We start from the raw sequence: 19796 nt of genomic DNA on the forward strand, positions 1-19796 counted from the left end.
TACCAGTTTCCTCTTCCACAAGGGAGAGCAAAGAAAGTTTATAAATATTGAGAAAGTAAATTACTTGAAATGTTATTCCTCACTCAAAAGACACATTCTGCTGCTGGATACACAGAACTGATATGCAGTTTGAGAGGAAAAGTACATATATACACTGTTTTTAGCCTTGTCTCCAAGCATAAAGCAGAGTGAGATAAATGGCAGCAAGATCTGGGCAGATTTGTGGTACCAGGCATTTCTCTTTGTAGCTGAGTTAAGGCACACCACAAATGATCAGAGGAGAAAGAGAAGTGACTACTGATGGAGATCAGAAGTGCAAGAAACCAGGTTCTTGCAGTGCCCACAAAACTGAGTGGCTCTGACCTGCATATTCCTTTTGGTGAAGGCTTTGATTATTTTTCTCTCTGTCTAGCTGACAAAGCTCAACAGCCTCACTGAACAGCGTTTTTGCACCAGCACTGCAAGAATATCTGCTCTGCTGCTTCTTCTCTTGTGCTTGAACTCCATTGTACTCCTTTTGTTCTTCTATGCTGCATGTGGTTTTAAATCAAACTCCAGACCCCCAAGCTCTCTGTACAGTCTCCAGTGTTGCTGTAACAAAAACAGAAACTGGTCAACCGTTTCGATTTGTTCTTGTGTTAGCCGTATAATGGAAAGTGCTTCCAAACACACACTGCCTTCCCCCTCCAAATCAGTCTTACAATCGATACCGTCCTACTTTCAATTAAAATACCACCACAACAGATACATCTATATGGTGCTTAGAATCTCACAACAGAAAACCCATTACTTTGACTACAAAAGCTGGCCAAAATGATTGAATTCCCGAGGCAGCAGAAACGATACTGGTGATTTTATTCAGCACGTGTCCAATACGATTTTCCATTCGGAATCCACATTTTTTAATGCTTTTCTAGACCATTCTTAACATTACCTTCAGCTTTTATGGAGTCCCTTAGAAAGTTGTTTTTTTCAATTTGTTTACCAGAAAACTTAAATTTTAATGATTAAATAATAGGACATTTATATACATCAGTGGGTTTTCTTAGATACTGGGCTCTAAGTACATACAATGTCTATTGAGTAAAAATAAAAAAGAAAAATTCCAGTCATGCAAATCATCTTACAAACCATGTTCCATTTGACTCGAAAATTTTTACTCTGTTACTGGCATATCATTTCAAAATTAAACAGATAAAATTTTAAGGTTGCTTTGTCCATTTCCACTCATTTGTTTTGCCGCTTTGAAGAGCTGACAGGCCACATGCTACTGCAGAAGGTACCGCCAGGGTAATAGTTTTTCTGCTACCACCGACCAACCCCTCTGAGCCCCGGTGTGGACGTGTTTTAAAAAACCACCTAACCTTCAGCTAACTGCACTGGTTTATTTCTGAACAGCACATCACAATATCAGCACAGAGAGCACATTGTAACCGGTTGGGTGATTCCACTTAATAATTTTTTCAACACTAGGACCTTTCAGCATTTTAATTCTGGTTTCATTTATGAATTAAAGGTCATATATAGAGCACAAATGAGGTCTAAATTTAGTCACAGCAGACCACAGTTCCACATAAAGACAAATCTTCAAGTTATGTTGACCTGCTAGGAGACAAAGATAAACAGCACAGCAAACATGTACCTGCAATGCACTGCTTCCCTATTAAATATTAACTGTTTCATTTACATTTAAATGAACTGAGCAGTAATGGATAGACTTTCCAGTACTGCTGTTTGGTGCTGCTGTCATGGAAAGAAGCTGAAGACAATGTGGGCTGTATGGGGGCAAATGACGCAATCTCAGCATCCGCTCAAGTGACTTCAATGATGACCATTCTCCAGTCTTGAAATATAATCCTACACAGCATATTTTTTTTTCTCTCCCTCTGTAAACACATCTGTTCATAAATAACTTAGATGTCTCCTTGACATTCATGGTATGTAACTGAAGCTGAAGTAGAAAAGGATGGGCGGTGTACAGCACTGAGGAGATGTCACAGTACTTTTGTTCAGCATTTTTGTCAAGTGCAGGTTGCTAACATCAGCCATCAGAGACGGGCGGGGTGACCCACCCATATTTTTCATGGGTCTTCACCAAACTCTTAAATGTTGCTTCAGCTTCCTTTCGACTGAACGACTTTTTTGATTTGCCAGCTTTTCTGCAGATACGGCCCTGCACCAAACACAAAGAGAAAACCTTCATTAAAGATGTGAACACACATCTGGAAACCACAGCTTAACTTTTCAACTCGTCAGGATGACAGGCATTCTCTTACGGGTTCCAGCCAGCATGGTTCCCAAACATAAATGCATTATCAGAGATCATTTAAAACGATGTTCAGTGAACGGGTAAAAAGGAGGGGAAAAAAGAAAAAAAAAGAAAGAAAGAAAGAAAGAAGGCGTCTGCGGGGCCGTTCCTTCCCGGCGAGCCCTGAGCTGGCACGCTGCCCCGTGGCTGCTGCCGCGGCCGTGCCTCGGGGCTCGCCTCCCTCCTGCTGCTCCCGGGCATCCCCGGCATTCCGTGCTTGGCGTGAGACCCCTCCTGGCAGACAGAGACCACCGGGCACGGCTGCGCTCAGGGCTGCCCGTGCCTCGGCCCCTGCCAAAGGGACACCAAGATCACATCCATCCCGCGGGACACACTGCATCCCGCGGGACACACTCCATCCCGCGGGACACACTCCATCATGTAGGACACACTCCATCCCGTGGGACACACTGCCTCCCGTGGGACACACTCCATCCCCATGGGACACACTCCATCCCATGGGACACACTTCATCCCGCGGGACACACTCCATCCCATGGGACATAATCCATCCTGCGGGACACACTCCATCCCCATGGGACACACTCCATCCCGCGGGACACACTCTATCCCCATGGGACACACTCCATCCCATGGGACACACTTCATCCCGCGGGACACACTCCATCCCATGGGACACACTCCATCCTGCGGGACACACTCCATCCCTCTTCCTGCCACCTACCCACCCGTGAGACACGAACAGCTCTGCCCTTTCTAAAAGGAGTGCCTTAAACCACCTTGCTTCCATCTTAAATCTAAAGTTCTAATTTGTTTATTACCCTTCACGCCAAGTTTGGTAATTAATGAAAACACACCCATTTGCATATACTGCATTTTTATTACCCTGCTTTATTATATTACCTCTAACTGCACAGCTGTATGAAAATTCAAATCTTTGTTTGGCAGTAGAGACTTTTACTGAGTTATCAATATCTTACCTTATTTTTTACTCTGGTCCCTGTCAATTATCAACCAACAGAGATAAAAGAAAGAATTATAGCTGCAGATTATTACCACTCTACAGCAACGAATACCTTTAAAAAATAATCAAAATAAAATAAATACCTTTAAAGTATTTATGCCTACTGGATTTGTTACAAAATAGAAGTCAATTAAAGTCACTAGTCTAGACTAGTCACTAGTCTAGTAATTTTAGTAATTGTTTGATAGATTGCACTGAAAGCCTTTTTAACAATAAATTGTTTCTGATGAGTGGATACCATATTACAATGTTACAATTATTAAGAACCAAGTTAGCATGTTATCATTTTTTCTGTTCAACTTAGTATGTTCTCATTTTTTTCTGTTCTTTATCTCAAAAAATCATCTTTTGCTTCCCTGATTTTACAGTCAATTTGGAATTGAAACCAAAACTTGGCATTTGCAATAGCATGCAACAAATAGTGAGAAAACAGTCAGGTATATCGAGGGAAGAAAAGGGAGGAAATGGGAAAAAAGAAAACAGAATCTGTCCTCGGAGTATCAAATTGGCTTTTACAGACTAAAATGAGTAAGGTTAGTCTGCAGCGTGGACAAATAATTTCTTTCTAGAAAGCAGTCACAATATTGCAGAGGCTCTTTTGTGTTCAGCACTGCTCCTGTTACAGCAAAACTATGGACACATGAAAGAAAAAGCTGTTTGCTGCTCCTGTTTTAACAAATAATTTTTCAGTGCAGTTTGAGCAGTCTCTCAGAGCACACCTTAACCAAAGATTACGAACACCCTCCAATTCCCACCTCCATTTACTCACAGTCAATTTATGCCCATTTGTTTTTCCCCAAAACATCTGTTGAACCTGTCAATGCTTTTCCTCACCTTTCTCCCTGGCTGCCATTTACAGACAGAAATCTATTTCCTCTTTAAAAAACCCTTGATAGACCAAACAGCAAGACACCTTCTACATCTCCACACAAATTCAGCAATTAATATGTCCCAAATAAGGATGATCTGAATGGTTCTCAATTGAGTCCTGATCATAAATTTTCTTAGAAAACCTCATTTTTAGTTGTGACAGATGGAATAATTAAATAAAGCTGGGTAACATATTTTAAAAATCCTATTCAATAATTATAATACATAATTATATCCTATATAACTATCAATCATAATTATTCTGCAGGAGTATTTTTGTTGTTACAAAACATTGTGAAATTTCTTCCTAATCTGAGGTTTTGCTGGAAGCACATGGAGAGAAACAGGAAAAGAAAAAACAAAGTGCAACTGAAGATTTAACAGCACAGAAAATGCTATCCTCAAAATCTCATCAATGAAATACTTTTGAAAGTAAATATAAATTTATGCTGCTGCTTAATTTCTGGATTAGATCCATTTGTCATCTCTTGTGGTTTGCATATTATTTTTTATCCTTTAAGGCTTTGATACCTTTCTGAATTATATGCATAGGACCTAGAACAGTATGATTCACATCTCACCCAGCTTTTACAAAGTATTAATACCAAGCTGTACGTAGAAGTAGGACCTTTGCATTGTGAACAGCTCATGTTTGGTGTTGATTATGTACAGCTTTCAAAGCAGGAATGTAAGAATTCTCTGGTGTCGTAATGATGTGGTAAGGATCATCACATCATGTAAAATGTTACTGGAGCCGTATCAGATGAAAGGAGCATCATTTAATGAGTTTATTCTGAAATCTTTCTGTTATTACTGCAAGGGATCATTAAACCCACTTTCACTTTGGTACCATATACAGGTTGTATGCAAACTGCACCATCAAAGGCCAGCTAATTCTACCCTGCTGCAGTCCATGTATTTGTATGCTTATACAGGAACTATGGGTGGCACGGTCAGCACTGTCTCTTATTAACCAATATCCTGTCAGCTGTTTATAATCTGGATAAAATTTAACCTCCTAGACTGAAAGTTCCCCTATTTGGTGCCTCAAGTAAACCTGGGGTAAAAAGAAGGAAGGCTGGAATTTCAGCTGACCAACTTCAGATGTTTTCAAGCCTATACTTGGGTGGTATCTACTGTCTTTACTGATTTTTATTTTTTTGCCATTCCCAAAAAACTCTTCCCAAATTTAAGTTAAAAATGTCATTTTGGATGCAATTATAGAAGAAAGTGTCATATGTATTACCAGATACTGCTACCAGCCCTGACTACAGTTTATTTTCTGCCTGCTACTTAAACAAGCAGCTCTGGGCAGCCTGTGAGCTGCTGCATTCTGTAAACATGGCAGTGATGGTAAATACAGTATGTAAATATGTGCTGTCCACAGCTCTGTCAGGCACAACTGCATTTTGACCAATCCCCAAACCACATGTGCCACTACTGCCAGGGTAGGGAATACAGATCATCACTGGCATGGCTGACTTTTGGATGTGTCCGGCACCACGTCAAGGAAAGATATCAAACTGTTATCTGAACAAGATCAAAATGTTCCACAAGAGGTTAAAAACAACAGCAAAACCTCAAGGAGCCTTTCATAAAGATATCACTGTCGACTTCAGCTCTGAGAAGTCGCACCAGGAGCATATTTAAATACTTGCAATACTTTCAGACACTTGCAGAGCGCCTTTCATAAAGGGATAACTGAAAACCTAATTAAAGAGTTGGAGAGAACGTTTCAGATTTTGCCATCTGCTGTGACTTCATGTACTTATCAAGATATAATTTTAACAAGCTAGAAACATATGAAAGGTGAAAGCAATGCCACAGCACCCAACTGGTTTTATGCAGCCGTGCTGAGGCGCAGGGGACGTGCGCTGCGCTCAGCCTCCTCCCTCGCTCGCGCTCCTGCTGCGGCCAGCCTGCGTGGAACAGCGAGCAATTGCATGCCCCTCACCCAGGCTTTGCCCAAACTAATGAGCCTGCACAAACAGCTGATGAGCATCCAGTCTAGAACCCTGATAATGGTGGCAGAAAGATCTCCTGGAACATGATCTGCTGTGGGCAGCCTTCTCAGTGCCCTGGCCATACAGAGGGACCAACCACTCCCTCCTGCCATGCTCAGCAGAAGACCCAAGGTGAATCTCATGTATGATTTGTCCCCCTGTCCTGGTTTCAGTTGTAATAGAGTTCATTTTCTTTCTAGTAGAAGTGGTGGTTTGGATTCAGCATGAGAATGATGTCGATAACACGCTGATGTTTTAGTTGATGTTGAGCAATGCTCACTCTAAGCCAAGGATTTTTCACAGTGCCTTGTGCTCTACCAGTGAGCAGGCACACCAGAAGCCAAGAGGGAACATGGCCAGGACAGCGAACTGAACTGGCCAAAGGGATGTTCCACATCACAGAACATCATGCCCAGCATATTAACTGAGGAGAGTTGGCTGGGAGGGGCCAATCACTGCTTGGGGATGGGGCTCGGCATCTGTCAGGGGCTGTTGAGTAAAGGTATTGTGCATCACTAGGTTTTCTTGTGGGTTTTTTGTCTATTTTAATTTACATTTTTTTGTTATTATTATAATTATTAGCATTATATTTTACTTAGTTTCAATTATCAAACTCCTTATCTCACCCACAAGTTTTTACTCTTTTTTCTGATTCTCCTCCCCAGCCAGGGAGTGACTGTGTAGCATTTGGTTGTATCAGAGGTTAAAACATGACACATTCACATCTACAGACCTTTGTGGGCAAATCTGGCAGCTTGTCTCCTTCCAGGTGATGCCACAGTAGTCTCTGTGAACACATCTCCCCTTCATAATGCTCTGTGACACTGAAGCATATCCTGAAAAACATCCAGCTCAGGAACTATTAGCTCTTTCAAATCTGTCAGTACCACTGTCAGCAATGTGCCATGTCAATTCTTCCCCAGCATCACCAGATCACAAAGTAGTCAGAGTTACATCCTGTACAGAAGCCAAATATGAAGCCTGAGACTCTTGAGCCCACTATGACCATGTATTTACCCACAGCTGGCCTATGGTGCCAGGAAAAGCAGTCTTGCCATTTCTTCTGGTCCTTCCAGAGTCAGGAGAGCCTCAAGAGGACTTCTCTGGACAAAGAGAGTTCCCTCTCTTGTCAAATAAATGATAGTAGCTCCCAGATCCCAACCCAATGATTTTAGGGCAGAACCATGTGTGCTTCCATGTGTGTCCTGTTGGCACTCCCTAGAAGGATGGGACTATGTAACAGAGGTCAGCCTTCCACAGGATCATGCCATCACCAAAAGCACTGTCTGGAAGGGACTTGTGGCGGTCTCCAAGTCCAGCTTAGACACTTGGAGCTGAACTGCCAACACAGGCCAGCTGTGGCACTGCACAGCCAGGTCCTGAACCCTTCTAGGTTGTGCTCAGTCCACTCCTGATGCCACTCCCTGCATTATTAGGCCCCAAACTTTCAGAGATTTAGCGTACACAGCCATGAGTCCTTACAGGGCTGATGTTATTGTGGAAACAATGTAAGCTCCAGTGCTGTGGATCTCTGAGGTGTCACAGCAAACCTTCAGTCACATCCAGGCGTTTTACTTGGACCAGCTAACAAAAAGCTGTGTAAATTTCCAGTAGTGCACAGCTAAGAGACTCAGAAGCAGGCAAACCTTCACGTTGTTAGCACAGCTCTTAACACAATCTCCTCAGCCCTGTGACTCTCATTAGTCCTGGCAATGCAAATAACTCCAGGTTGGTCTCCCAAGGGCAAATCACACAAGCCTTCTGCACGTGGGGCTAACCTTGGTCCATCCTGTAAGCCAGCATAAGGACACACGGATGGCTGCAGCTCTCTTTTCTGCCTCCATCTCTTAACAGATCTCTACAGCAGGTTCTGCTGACCCAACCCTAGGTAAATGTCAAGAGATGAAAAACAAGCAGAGAGAGAGAAGCACACAGAAGACGCCAGACATGGCATCTACGGCGATCCCTCCATGGACAGGAAGATGATCCACAATGACATGCCCATTTTCCAAGTCTGTTGTGCCAGGTTTCTCCATGTATGACAAAAAATCCATGGATTTCCTAAATATTGAAGCATGCTATGAGTTTCCAGTACGTACACGTTCCATAATGTGCCAGTGACTAATGGCTTTGGGCCCCAACTATTCTATGCAAACACACTCAAACATTTTCTGATAAGGAACAGAGGCACTCAGCGCTCAAGCCTGAACCAGCCTTATCCTAGAATATTTAAACAAGCTTTCAGAGGAAAATATTTCCACTGGCTTTAGAGACACATTCAAAAGCAGAGCGATGCTGAAGTGAGTACTGTCATGCTCTCAGTGCAGTGATTGCAATGTGTCACAACATCGCTCTTAGAGCGCAATATACACAGTCTCTCCCCCCAATTACATGGTTTATAATTTTTTTCCTTCATGTACTGATGAGGCACAGTTAATCATGTCTCAAAAACTGCACACAATTTATATTGCACTGTATATGATTATTAGCTATAGCTGAAGTGAAGCGGTACTGAAAGTGATACAGACAAATACTCATAATGCTGCAGCATAAGTGAATTAAAACAAGGAGGTTTTCCTGCAAATGTGTAATTTCCAAAGCAGTACTTCCATGCCTTTTTTGGTCTCCTTTTTAAGAATAATCCATAAGAGAAGTGAAAACATAGGAAGTTCTGGCTTTAAAGTATCCTATAAATTCTGCCTTCTGGGAGTATAACTGTTCTTTGTCCAGGAAAAAGAAAACTGAGTTGCAGCTGAGTAATTATTCATGCTCATTTGTCCGTGCCAGTAGCCTGGTGCCAGTAGCTCTTAATCGATACAAACGCTTACAGCCCCAATCTGTGTCTGACAGCCACAGAGCACTGTGCTGCTCCCCCTCGCCTCTCCCTGAGGCAGCACCGAGCTGGCAGCTTGATTTCAGCACAGGTGAGGGTGTAGAAACTCCCTCCCTGCATTTTATAGGTGCTGGCAAAAGAATAAGAAAATTTGGGTGGCTGGCTGCATTATTGGTGACTCAAGCATCTCCAGGGCTGAAGGTACAACAACATGGTGGGCTTCTGTCACAAGAGGCAGCCCCTGTTCCTGCCACCAGAAGGGCACTTGTCTAGGTGACAGAGGGATGTTTTCTCTCCTATGTATTCTCAGTCTTTTGCTGAGCCTCCTGGGCCACCTGTACGTGGAATCAGGCACTGGTAGAGTTCCTGAGGGCCCGTCCAGGTGAGAAGGAACACGACAGCAGCTCTGCACAAGCCCACAGGTCCTCCACATCAGGAACCTGAAGCTACCCCAGTCAAACACACTCATGGGTGTGAACCCAACCAAAGCAAAGCCAACCCAACCACCCTTTGTGACAGGCTTTAAAGACAAAGACACCACGACAATGCCTATCTTCACCTTCCCCTAAGTTTTACAATGCTAAAACAAAAACAAAAACAAAAAAAACAAGAGCAAAACAGTAGTAAAAAGCAGGTTGCCTCTGGGAACATCTAATCGAGTTAAACCCAAATTTAGTAAGATGAGAGTCACAAGTGGATGTGCTTTTCTACTGCTATTTATATCAATGTGCCAATCTCTTGACTGCAGTATGTTTCATACTGATGCACATGGACATCTACTCAGAGAGGCCTCTGAGTGCTTCAAGCACATATCCTCAAATGACCTGTGGGTCATTTATAAGTTTGCCTGCACTTTACATGTGGGAAAGAGGAATATAGTGAAGTTATATGACTGCACCTAAGTCAGTGGCAAAACCTGGAAGGTAAACGCAGATCAACTTTTCTCAGGCTAAGTGCTCCCAACCTCCTCCCACAAATAATTATAGAACACTTCAATGCCAGGTATATTTTAATGGAAATAATACTATTAAATTCACAGAAAATTTAACACTTTTAGAAATTAATAGAAAATCTGAAAAACTAATAACATCAATTTCTTCTGTTTAATGATGCTTTGTTTTTTCACGGATATGTATTATGGAAATGAGTCCTTCTTACTGCAGCTGGGGGCTTGTTACCCTTTGTAGCATGAGCCTAGAAACAGGAGAAATACCAAGTCATTCCACAGCTCATAAAGCCTGACTATGACAAGCATCTGAGCTCCAGGCCATTTCATAACACAGGCTTATGTCTTCTTTCCTCGGGTTTACTTTCACTCATCTTTCAATGCAGGTTTGGGATTATAGCTGACTTGTAACTCTATCAAGGAGTCACTACAGAAGTTCTGTGATGGTTTGACCAGGAAGAAGTGGGACCATGACAAGTTCCATGGCTTTTGGAGAGCCTGTGCAGCAAAGGATTAAATCAATGAGAATCATTGATTTTAACAAAGCAAACGCACAAGATCGTCAAGCAGATAAAAAGACATTTTCCAAGGACAAACTCTGCACGTGCACGAGGCAGGCACGCACCTGCCACGTGGACATGCCTGATGTATCCTTCCTCAGTGTGACTTTGAATGGGAATAGGGTGAATCAGACTGGCACCTTGATTCTGTTTCAGAAGAGGAATCACCTGAACATCTGAAGTGTGATGCCCACTTACCTGTTCTGCGCACACTGGCAAGGACTACAAATTCACTTTCATCAAAGCACACCTACTCTTCTCCCCAGCTCAGGCACTTTCCCCAGTGCAGCGCTCATTCCACTGCGAGCCAAGTTAGGTAACAGTATCGCATCCTTCCTGTAAAGCTTGTCCTGAGACTTCCAGGACCTACTCAGTTACTGCTGTTTCCAGATGGAGTTAAAGGCCAATACCATGTAATGCTCAGCAGCCTCCAGAAATTACTTGTGGAGTGCAACACAGACCAGACCCCGCACTTTCAAAAAATACAATGATATCCATGAGAAACCTGCTATTCCATTTACAAGTGCAACAACTTGATCCTGTGCACCTTACAATTAAGACACATTTTGAGCCATTCAGCCAGCGTAACTACCACAGCATCTGAGGTTCTCCCTGTTCAGTGCAGAGGAATTGCACCCAGCAATCCTCCCACCACCCATCTCCCTTTGCACTGAAAGTCAGCATTACCTTTTTTGGCATTCACAGGGGAAAACTGGAAACTGCATGTGAAGGACTGAATACGTCAAGGAAAAGAAGAGCCCTTCCCTGACTCTCTCACCAGCCCCAAGGAGCTGAGGCTGGAAAAAGAAACGCAGTAAATATTATATTACTTAACCACCGTCCCACTTTGTGAGAGCAGATGCCCACAGGGGGACATGGCACAGATCATGCCATGCCTGGCAATCAGACTCCCAGCATATAAGGAGCTGAATTACTGTGGAGTTACAAATCTTCAATCTGGAAGTATCCGGTCATGCATGGAAATCCCTGGGCATTGTGTGGATGCTAGGAAAGCTGCATATTTTCAAGGCTAGCCTGTAAAAGGAAGAGTAAATCTTCCTCACAATAGAAAGTGGGTTATTTAGGTTACTCCTTCAGGACATCACCCTTCGTGACTAGGCTTTCTGCATCTGAAAAAACACAATTTTCAATGAAGTATCTGACAAAGCACCCCAATGCTACATGGTTCTCTCTGCCTGAACACTCACCCTGAAGAAAATGAGCACTTCTTATATAATGCAGGGAAGAAGACTCTTGCTCTTTTCAGCAAATTCAATTTTCTCACAAAATCCAAAGCCACAATTCTTTCCAATTTTTATTTAGGAGATCAGCTAAGTAATGCCAAGAAGAATAAAAGCATGTTTTAAAATTAGTAATTTGGCTTAATTTAGGGATTTCGTTTATTTGATAACTATTTTAACAGTAATAGGGATAGTTGAAAGTATTTTAAAATTTTCATTTTTATGCTTTGAAGGAGAAAAATGGAGATTATGTTCCCTCTGCTTTTTAAAAGAATTAAACCAACCTCCTATTTCAATGAGTGGGAATCCCTGTGTCTTCATTCCTCTCAGCAGAATATATTTGCATAATAATAGTGGATGGTCAGAACACCAATATATCAGAGTACACATGAACAATTATTTTTTCCAGCCCGTTAATCAGGCCCAGCATCTCAATACATATGCTCCACCTAAACTTCAGCTTCCAATCCTATGTTTCTCAAATGAAATGAAGGAGACATCTTAGAAGGCAAGTAGATCTGATTTTCCTCTGCAGACAAACAATATTCTGTCATCTCTTTGGCCCAGCATTTATACCTTTTTATGGGAGACAAGTCCCCTAACACAGTCTTGGTCTCCTCTGTCATCCTTGTATATGAGCCGATGTTTTTCACCCCTAGACCTAAAGCAACATTTCCCCTCTTGAGGATAACCATAATCACTTGCTCAGGCAACTAATCAAAAGCAAAAAAAGTAAAACAATTCAATTTTTAAGGGCCTAATAAGATACAATGGCTCCAAATAATTCAGAGACCACTGTGCTCTCTGTACATTTCTGCAGCCTTTGAGATTAGCTGATTTATTCATGGCTACACTCCTCAAACCCAGCATCTGGAGTATGAAAACCCATGGATCTGCAATTAATTTCTGCTATACATATTTGAAAGACCTGGAGTCTGCTGACCTCCTGGACACTGTGCAAGTCCCATCTGCTATCTGCTCGCTCACACTTTTGTTTGAAAGGATGAAGAGGGAGTAATTTAGACTATGATTAACAGCTACCTTCTGTAGCTGTTTGTCATAAAACAAGCCCATTTCTGTTGTTTCAGTCTGGTAAAACTCAGCTGAGATATTTGAATCTTTAAAATGGAAAGATAAATCCTTTCAATAGTCATACATGGCACACAGCATTTGAAGCAAATGAACAGGGCCCCACTGAGGTATTTCTAATGCTGCAATGTGAGGGATCAAAGACATCAACAACTTTTATTTGAATTCAGGAACTTTTCTGATACAAAATTAAAGCTTAAATATAAACTATTTTTTGATTTTTATCTTAATTATTATATAAAAGCCCACAACAGCAACAATACTCACAATTAGGGGTACCCCTGTTCCTATTGTAATATGTCCTGGCAAAATTTCTATGTTTCTTCCATTCCCTGCAAGAATCCTGGAAAATTTTTTATGTTCCTCCTATTCACTGGAAGAGCAAGGGAGTACTTCCCTCAAATGAAGACTTTTTTCCATGACAATCTGCAGAGCTGGCAGTTACCTGACAGCTGCCTTTGTCTGGCAGTCCGGTCCCCAGCCTCTACGGACAGAACAAGGGACTTGTAAGAAAAAAAGAGGACAAGTGCTACTGGTCAGCACTACTGCAAGCTCACATCTGAAGTCCCCAAGGCATCAGGGGCAGCTCTGTTTGTTGCTCTCAAAAAAAGAAAAAAACCAAAACCCGGATGCATTACTTAGACACTGGTGTATATAGCTTTGCCCTCTTTTAAGCATCCACCAAACCATTCTGTCCAGTGAGAAACAACATATCTATTAGAAGACACAAAACCCTCTCTTACTTTTGGACAAAGTTGGCTCCTTTTTCTTTGGCACCACATCATCTACCATGTTTTCAAAGGAGAGAGATGACTCCTCCCTGAAACATGGGCATTGGTCTCACCTGTGTGCACTGTCACTCAAAGCCATGATGAACCTCCTGCTGTGACCCAGTACCATTCCTCCTTCCTTCCTTCCATTATTGATATTGTTGTGACAATGACACCATTATCTGGAAGTGGAGAGCAACTGACTAATTGTTAAACCTCTCTCTGAAATCACCAATAAATCATTTTAAAGGGCTAAGAAGGAGTAACAGTCCATGGCCCACCTGCACAGCCTGGATAGACACAGAGAGGCAGGCAAGGGAAGCTCTGCCTAGACAGATAGGTTGAACAGTTGCCTCCAGGATGATAAACAACTGGTATTTAAATTATTTCATTAGCATCACCCCACCTCCCTGGCTGGCACCCCAGCTCCACAGCAGCTCACAGCGACTGTTTCGCTGGTTCAGCAGGGCCAAGCTCTTGCCTGTGATGACAGGAGTCAGCGAGCAGCTGACAGTGCAGGAAGCAAGTACAAAGTCATCCCTTTAAGAGCAAGGCTACAGTTGAGTTAAGGACAACACCAAGTCTTTTAAAATAGGATTCTGGATCCCAGACAGATAAACAGTCTTTGGCCTTTGATGTACTGAGAATTCCCCTCAAGATACTGACTAGAGCTGTGTGAATAATTGATTTTCTCAGCTGAATAGCTGAAGCAACCAACCAAACAAACCCCAACTTGTTTGTTAATTAACATTTTTTCCTTGAAAACTGAGGGGCAAAAAAAAAGTTAAATTTGGGGCTGTTGAATTGTTATATTCAAACAAAAGTCACCTCTCTTTCACTTTGAACATTTTTATTTACAGACAAAAAAAAATCTAAAAATACAATGCTAGATTCATGATGGCATCCCATAAGGTAGGGCATCTCTCAAGCAAGGTCACCTGAGGCATATGGTTGCTGCTTGGTGAAATCAAGCACCCTGCTTTAAAATCCAAACCCTGAGAGGTATGCCCAGGCCTGGGAACTTGGACACAGGTTTTGCCACTTACACATGCAATGCTGAAAAGTAACAGAAAAGTGCTTAATTTCTCTGTTACACATTTAAGTTTCTATACAGAGACAACACCTGAGTGACATCCCATGAGATGTCAGAATGACTTATCGCAATTTCTATTCTACTCTGCAAAAAAGTCTGTGAAATCCATGAAAAAACTTTTGAGTTTGTCAAGAATCTTAACTGTCTGAAAATGTATTTTCAATGTTACTTTTATCTGCTTTTGGATTGCTCTGTCAAAAAACAGAAGGTCATACATGCTCACAGCTACTACCAGCTCTACCAAGAAACAAAGAAATGCTGTTTCTCTTTGAAGAACCATCAGAGAATTACAGTGCCACAGCTGCCTCAGCAAAATGGGACTGACGAGAAATGCCCAACAAAATGAGCCACCTTGGTTGGATCCCCTGGCCTGCCCCAAGGAGGAAGGTGTGCCAGCAGAACGCTCAGCCCTGCTCACTCACACTGGCACCCATGCCAGCCAGGCGCACTCGTGGATGCGTCACAGGCTGGAGGATTCATGGTGATTTCATGCTAAATCATTGCTGGGAACCAGTGGCAATTCTCTGGAAGGTCCCTTTGACTCACTGGTGGCAGCAGTGCCCCATCTTCCCCCTCAGCCCGATGGCTGCTGCCATTTGCTCAGGCAGGTTCATTCTGAGGCGATGGAGAATGGCCCTCACCCTTCCAGCCTTGCTGATGAACTGCATCTTGAATATTTCATGCTATTGCAGGTTGCAGGCAGCTTACAGAAATTACACAATTAACCTGGTGACAGCCACAGCTATTTGTTTGGGATGGCTCCTTGCAGACACCAAGACTGCCCACGGCACGGCAGGAGTCACCCAAAGCCGGGCACACGGCGCTGGGGAATGCAGCACCTCAGCCCTACATGCTCCGTTGGCTCCATCTTTATTTTCAAAAACTAACTGGTCTAAAGTGGATCACCTGTAAAATGAAACAGGGACAGGGGAGCGCCAGCCGTATTTTGAGCCCTATTATGCAATGGAGTGGGGATTACATAACGAGGGGAGTGCAATTACAGAAACGTGGCTCCCATGACACAGAGCCCAGCTACGGTGACAGGCCGGCAAACCCACTGCAGGCAACATCTCTCTAACCCAGAAAATAAATGTATTGACTGTACTGCCTAATAACCTTTCCAATCTGAGAGGTTGACACGTGCCATGTTATATCAATTTAACCACTAAGTTACTGTCAGCAGTTTATTTCTGCTTTTTTTTTTTTTTTAAATCCCAGTTCTCCTTCTGTCATAATTGACTTTGCAAACTTCTGGAAGAATGTTATTGAAACTCTTGCTTTTTAAATGTGTTTGTTAATGATGCACACATAAACATCCTGTGGTAATAAAAAATTGCTACTACTTTCTGGAAATCTTTTTAGTGGTTTAGGGAAGAAAATTGTCAGATTATATAGCTGAGAATTTATTTCTTATAAAACAATACAGCGCTTCTCTTCACTGAGCCATTTTATGATCTCAGTAAATATTCATTGAACCCCTAACACCTCAACACCTCAGGAAGAGGTTGAATTGTTACAAAATGAGAGAATTTAGCATTGTCCTTCTAAATTATTGTGACAAATAACAAGAACTCTGACCTCTCTAAAAAGTGACAGGTTAACAAACAGTGTAATGCAGTAAGAGCAGCTACAGAATTTCAACGTACCTCAGCCTCTGTGTTAATTAAAACTTTTTTTTCTTCTTGGTAGGTTTTTTAAATATCCCAAGGTGACCTAGGAAACTTGACCTATTGAAATGAAGTGCAGAGAAAAATACTATCTGATTTTAAAAAAAGGATCAGTAGGCGCAAACCAAATAGGTTAAAGGAGGACATGCCACTTACAAAAGAGCCTGTTGAAAAATCAAAATTAATTTCAGTCTTAAGAAGAAACAAACCTTTACTTCTGCTCAGGCAAGCAGTTCTACAGAAGCAACAGGAGTAACCTCATTTTTAATCAAATAAAAAGTATGTTATTATTTATTCTTTCCCCACCTCCTTGCCAAGATATAAATTTAAGTTACTTAGTATAATTTGCTGACAGACATGGAGCTGTGCAGGTCCTCCGAGTTCAAGGCCATTCACGAACAGGAAAACCACCCTGTCACAGCCATGTGTGCACTGCCCACTATAATACAAAGGGTAATATAAAGCATAAAGAACTACTGCCTACCAGCAATATTCGCCCATTTATTAAAAACGGCTTATGAAATATTTCTCTTCTACGGGTATTCTGCAGGAGAAAAAGGGGGGAAAAAAGCAGCATAAAATGCAGCGATTCAGGTCAGACGAGATCCTCTGCCGGAAGAACCGATCACCTCCTTTGAAGAGGAGAGCTGGCAGGAACCATCTGACTGCTGCAGCTGCAGCACCCAGCCCAAATTACTTGTTCCTTTCGGGCCGGACGATTTGTACAAACCTGTACAAGTTTGCCAGCAGCTCGGGCACGACTTCTGGCGTGACCCCGCGGCACACTCAGCGCAGTGTGCGAAGCCCCAAGGCCGGGGTGGCCCCCCGTCCCCGGAGGGATGCTGTGCGGGACAGCACAGACAAAGACCCAGGGGCAGCAGCTCCAGCGTCGCGCCCTCCGCCAGCGGCAGCACTGCACGCGAGGGACCAGCGAGCATGGCCGACTGCTTGGTGAAGGGCAGGAGGCACCAATCCCAAACCCCGCTGGAGCCCGGAGAGCCCCCTTTTGCTGTGAGGTGCCCATCAGGGCCAACGAGCACAGTATCTTGGTGTGCCGCAGGCGGCAGAGGCAGGCACAGGGACAAAAGCCGGGCGGGAGGACACGATGGATGCATGTGCTCCTCTTCCCTCCAAGCTGCCCCGCACCTCTGCCGCACCTGCCGCAGAAGGGACCCCGGAGGCAAACACGTGTGTCCCTGCCTTCGCCCACCGGTGACACCAGGTACTCGGGGAGGAACGGGCCCGGTGGCTGGGCAAACCCTTTGGGGTTCCCACCCGAACCCCGCTCAGCCCGCACCCCGAGCGATGGATGCGTGTGCTCCTCGCCGAGCAGGGAGCCCTACCTGCCCCTTGACCAGGCTGGCGGCGAACTGCCTCATGACGGCCTCCACGGTGTAAGCGCTGGACCAGCCGCGGGGGGTGAGCAGCTCCATGCAGATGGCCCCGCCATCCAGGACGTAGCCGTTCTCCAGGCGGGGGCTAAGCACCCTCATGAAGGGCGGCGAGAAGGGGAAGTTGTCGGGGAAGGTGAGGTTGAGCAGGATGTACTCCGTGTTGGTCTCCTTCATGTCCTGCCACAGCACCGAGTCCTTGTCCACCTGGTGCAGCTTCACGTTCCAGTCGAAGAGGCTCTCGTCCACCAGCTCCACCGAGATGAAGCGGTCGCTGAGCCGCGCGATGTCCTGCAGCTCCTTCATCAGCCGCCGGGTCCGCACCTGCGTGCAGTGCTGCTGCCGGCCCGCGGGCACCAGCGCCGCCGGCCCCGACCCGCACCCGGGGCCGGAGCCGGGGCCGGGCCGCTGCGCCGCCTCCTTGCCGGCGCCGGGCTCCCTGCCCGGCTCCCGCGGCTTCTCCCGGCCGACTCCCGAGCGCGCCTGCTGCGGGGGCTGCTTGGCCGGCTCCGGCGCCTTCTTGTTCTTGTGGCCGCCGGGGCTGCCCTCGCTGCTGCTGCTGCTGCAGCCGCCGCCGGGGGGGCCCTGCGGCTGCGGCTTGTTGCTGCTGTTCTTCTGGTTGCCTCTGCCGCGGAGCGAGGAGCCCTGCTGGCTGCTGCTGCGGTGGTGGTGGTGCTTGGGGTCCTCGGTGTCCCGGCTGTGCAGCCGGATCAGCCCGATTTTCCGCAGCAGAGTGGCCATGTTGTGCGCGGCTCTGCGATCCCCGCCGCCTCTGAGCACCGGCGGGGCTCTAGTGTGGTTGTTATCAATTTAAAGCCCGGCTCGGCGGGTGCGCTGTTGGCGGGCGGGCGGCGAAGCGCCTCTCCGCCGGTCCGGGGCGCGGAGAGGCAGCGGTGCCGGAGGATGTGCGGCCGCCGCTCAAACGCCTCCCCTGCCTAGAGCTGCGGCGGGGAGCATTGCCGCAGCGGGGCTGCTCCCGCGGACATCACGGCCCCGCCGCCGTGGCCATGATCCCGTGAAAAGGAAGGAGGAGGAGGGTGGTGTTGGTGGGGGGGAAAGGTAGGAAGGGAAAAAAAAAATCCCCCAGCCTCCCGCATGGGAGAGCCCCCTCCCTCCCCCCGCACAGCGGCGGCGAAACCGCCTGCGCTGCAGATGGCTTCCCCAGCACCTTCGGATCGCGCTCGGCCGAGCCAATCCCCGGCGGCTCCCGGCGGGCCGGGCCCCGCGCCGCTCCGGGCGCCTCCCCCCGAGGCGGGCGGGGGGGTCGGAGCCCGCCCGCGCAGCCCCCGCCGTGCCCGCGCCGGCCCGCGGCGCGCTCGGCCCTTTGTTCGGGAGGGAGAGGGGCCGCCCGCCCGGGCAGCGCCGCACGGCCCCGCCGCGCCCCCCGCCCGCCTGGCGGCACCGCCGCTGCGGGGCTCGGCGGGGTGGCGGCCGGCGGGCAGCGCGGGGACCGACCCGCTCCGCCCCGCGCTGCGGCAGCGGCCCCGCCGGCCGGGCGGGCCGGGGGCGGGCACGGCGGGGAGGGGCGCCGGGACAGAGCCGCGGGTGCGGGGGCAGGTGTTGCACACTTACGTGCGTGTGTGTGTGTGTGTGTGTGTGTGTGTGTGTGTGTGTGTGTGTGTGTGTGCGCGCGCGTGTCGGCGCCCACAGGGCCGGCAAGCCACACCGCGGCAGCTCCGCGCACCCGTGTGCGCACGGACAGAGCCCGCAGCTACCGCAGGGACACAGCAGCTCGGTGGTCATGTGTAAGGACACACGCATGGACCATGGCATGTAAGTGCGTGTGCGTATATAGTTACACCTACCTGCCTGAACACGTATAATCACATATGTAATGTCTAAGAATCAATATATAAACATGATTAAAAACACTTGTACGTGCATAACGTGTATATATGTGTGCGTGTGTGTGTGTGTGTGTGTGTGTGCCCACGCACACGAATTTTGGTATTTGTTGTGTTGGGAATGATGGGACAATCTTGCTTTCTTCAGTACAGTGGATATACATATCCCATATCCCATCCCTCCCCTCCAGACCAA

General features: G+C 45.9%; 1 protein-coding gene across 1 annotated transcript; it reads right to left on the minus strand.

Moving 5' to 3' along the window:
* Nucleotides 1-838: 838 nt before the first annotated feature.
* UBE2QL1 (ubiquitin conjugating enzyme E2 QL1) lies at nt 839-19247 on the minus strand. Its single transcript, XM_074546097.1, has 2 exons — nt 17709-19247; nt 839-2173 (listed from the first exon to the last, which is right to left on the minus strand). The coding sequence occupies exons 1-2, from the start codon at nt 18495-18497 to the stop codon at nt 2042-2044; spliced, it is 921 nt and encodes a 306-aa protein (XP_074402198.1). The 5' UTR covers nt 18498-19247; the 3' UTR covers nt 839-2041.
* Nucleotides 19248-19796: the final 549 nt, after the last annotated feature.

This window comes from Zonotrichia albicollis, chromosome 1, assembly GCF_047830755.1.
Source record: "Zonotrichia albicollis isolate bZonAlb1 chromosome 1, bZonAlb1.hap1, whole genome shotgun sequence".
NCBI lineage: Eukaryota > Metazoa > Chordata > Aves > Passeriformes > Passerellidae > Zonotrichia > Zonotrichia albicollis.

Bases quoted from the DNA above. Each gene is read 5' to 3' on its own strand.
- UBE2QL1 (XM_074546097.1), bottom strand. From the start codon at position 18,497: ATGGCCACTCTGCTGCGGAAAATCGGGCTGATCCGGCTGCACAGCCGG. The intron at 2,174-17,708 runs GTAGGGCTCCCT...TGTTTGGTGCAG, and splicing joins CCAGCCTGGTCAAGGGGCAG to GGCCGTATCTGCAGAAAAGC.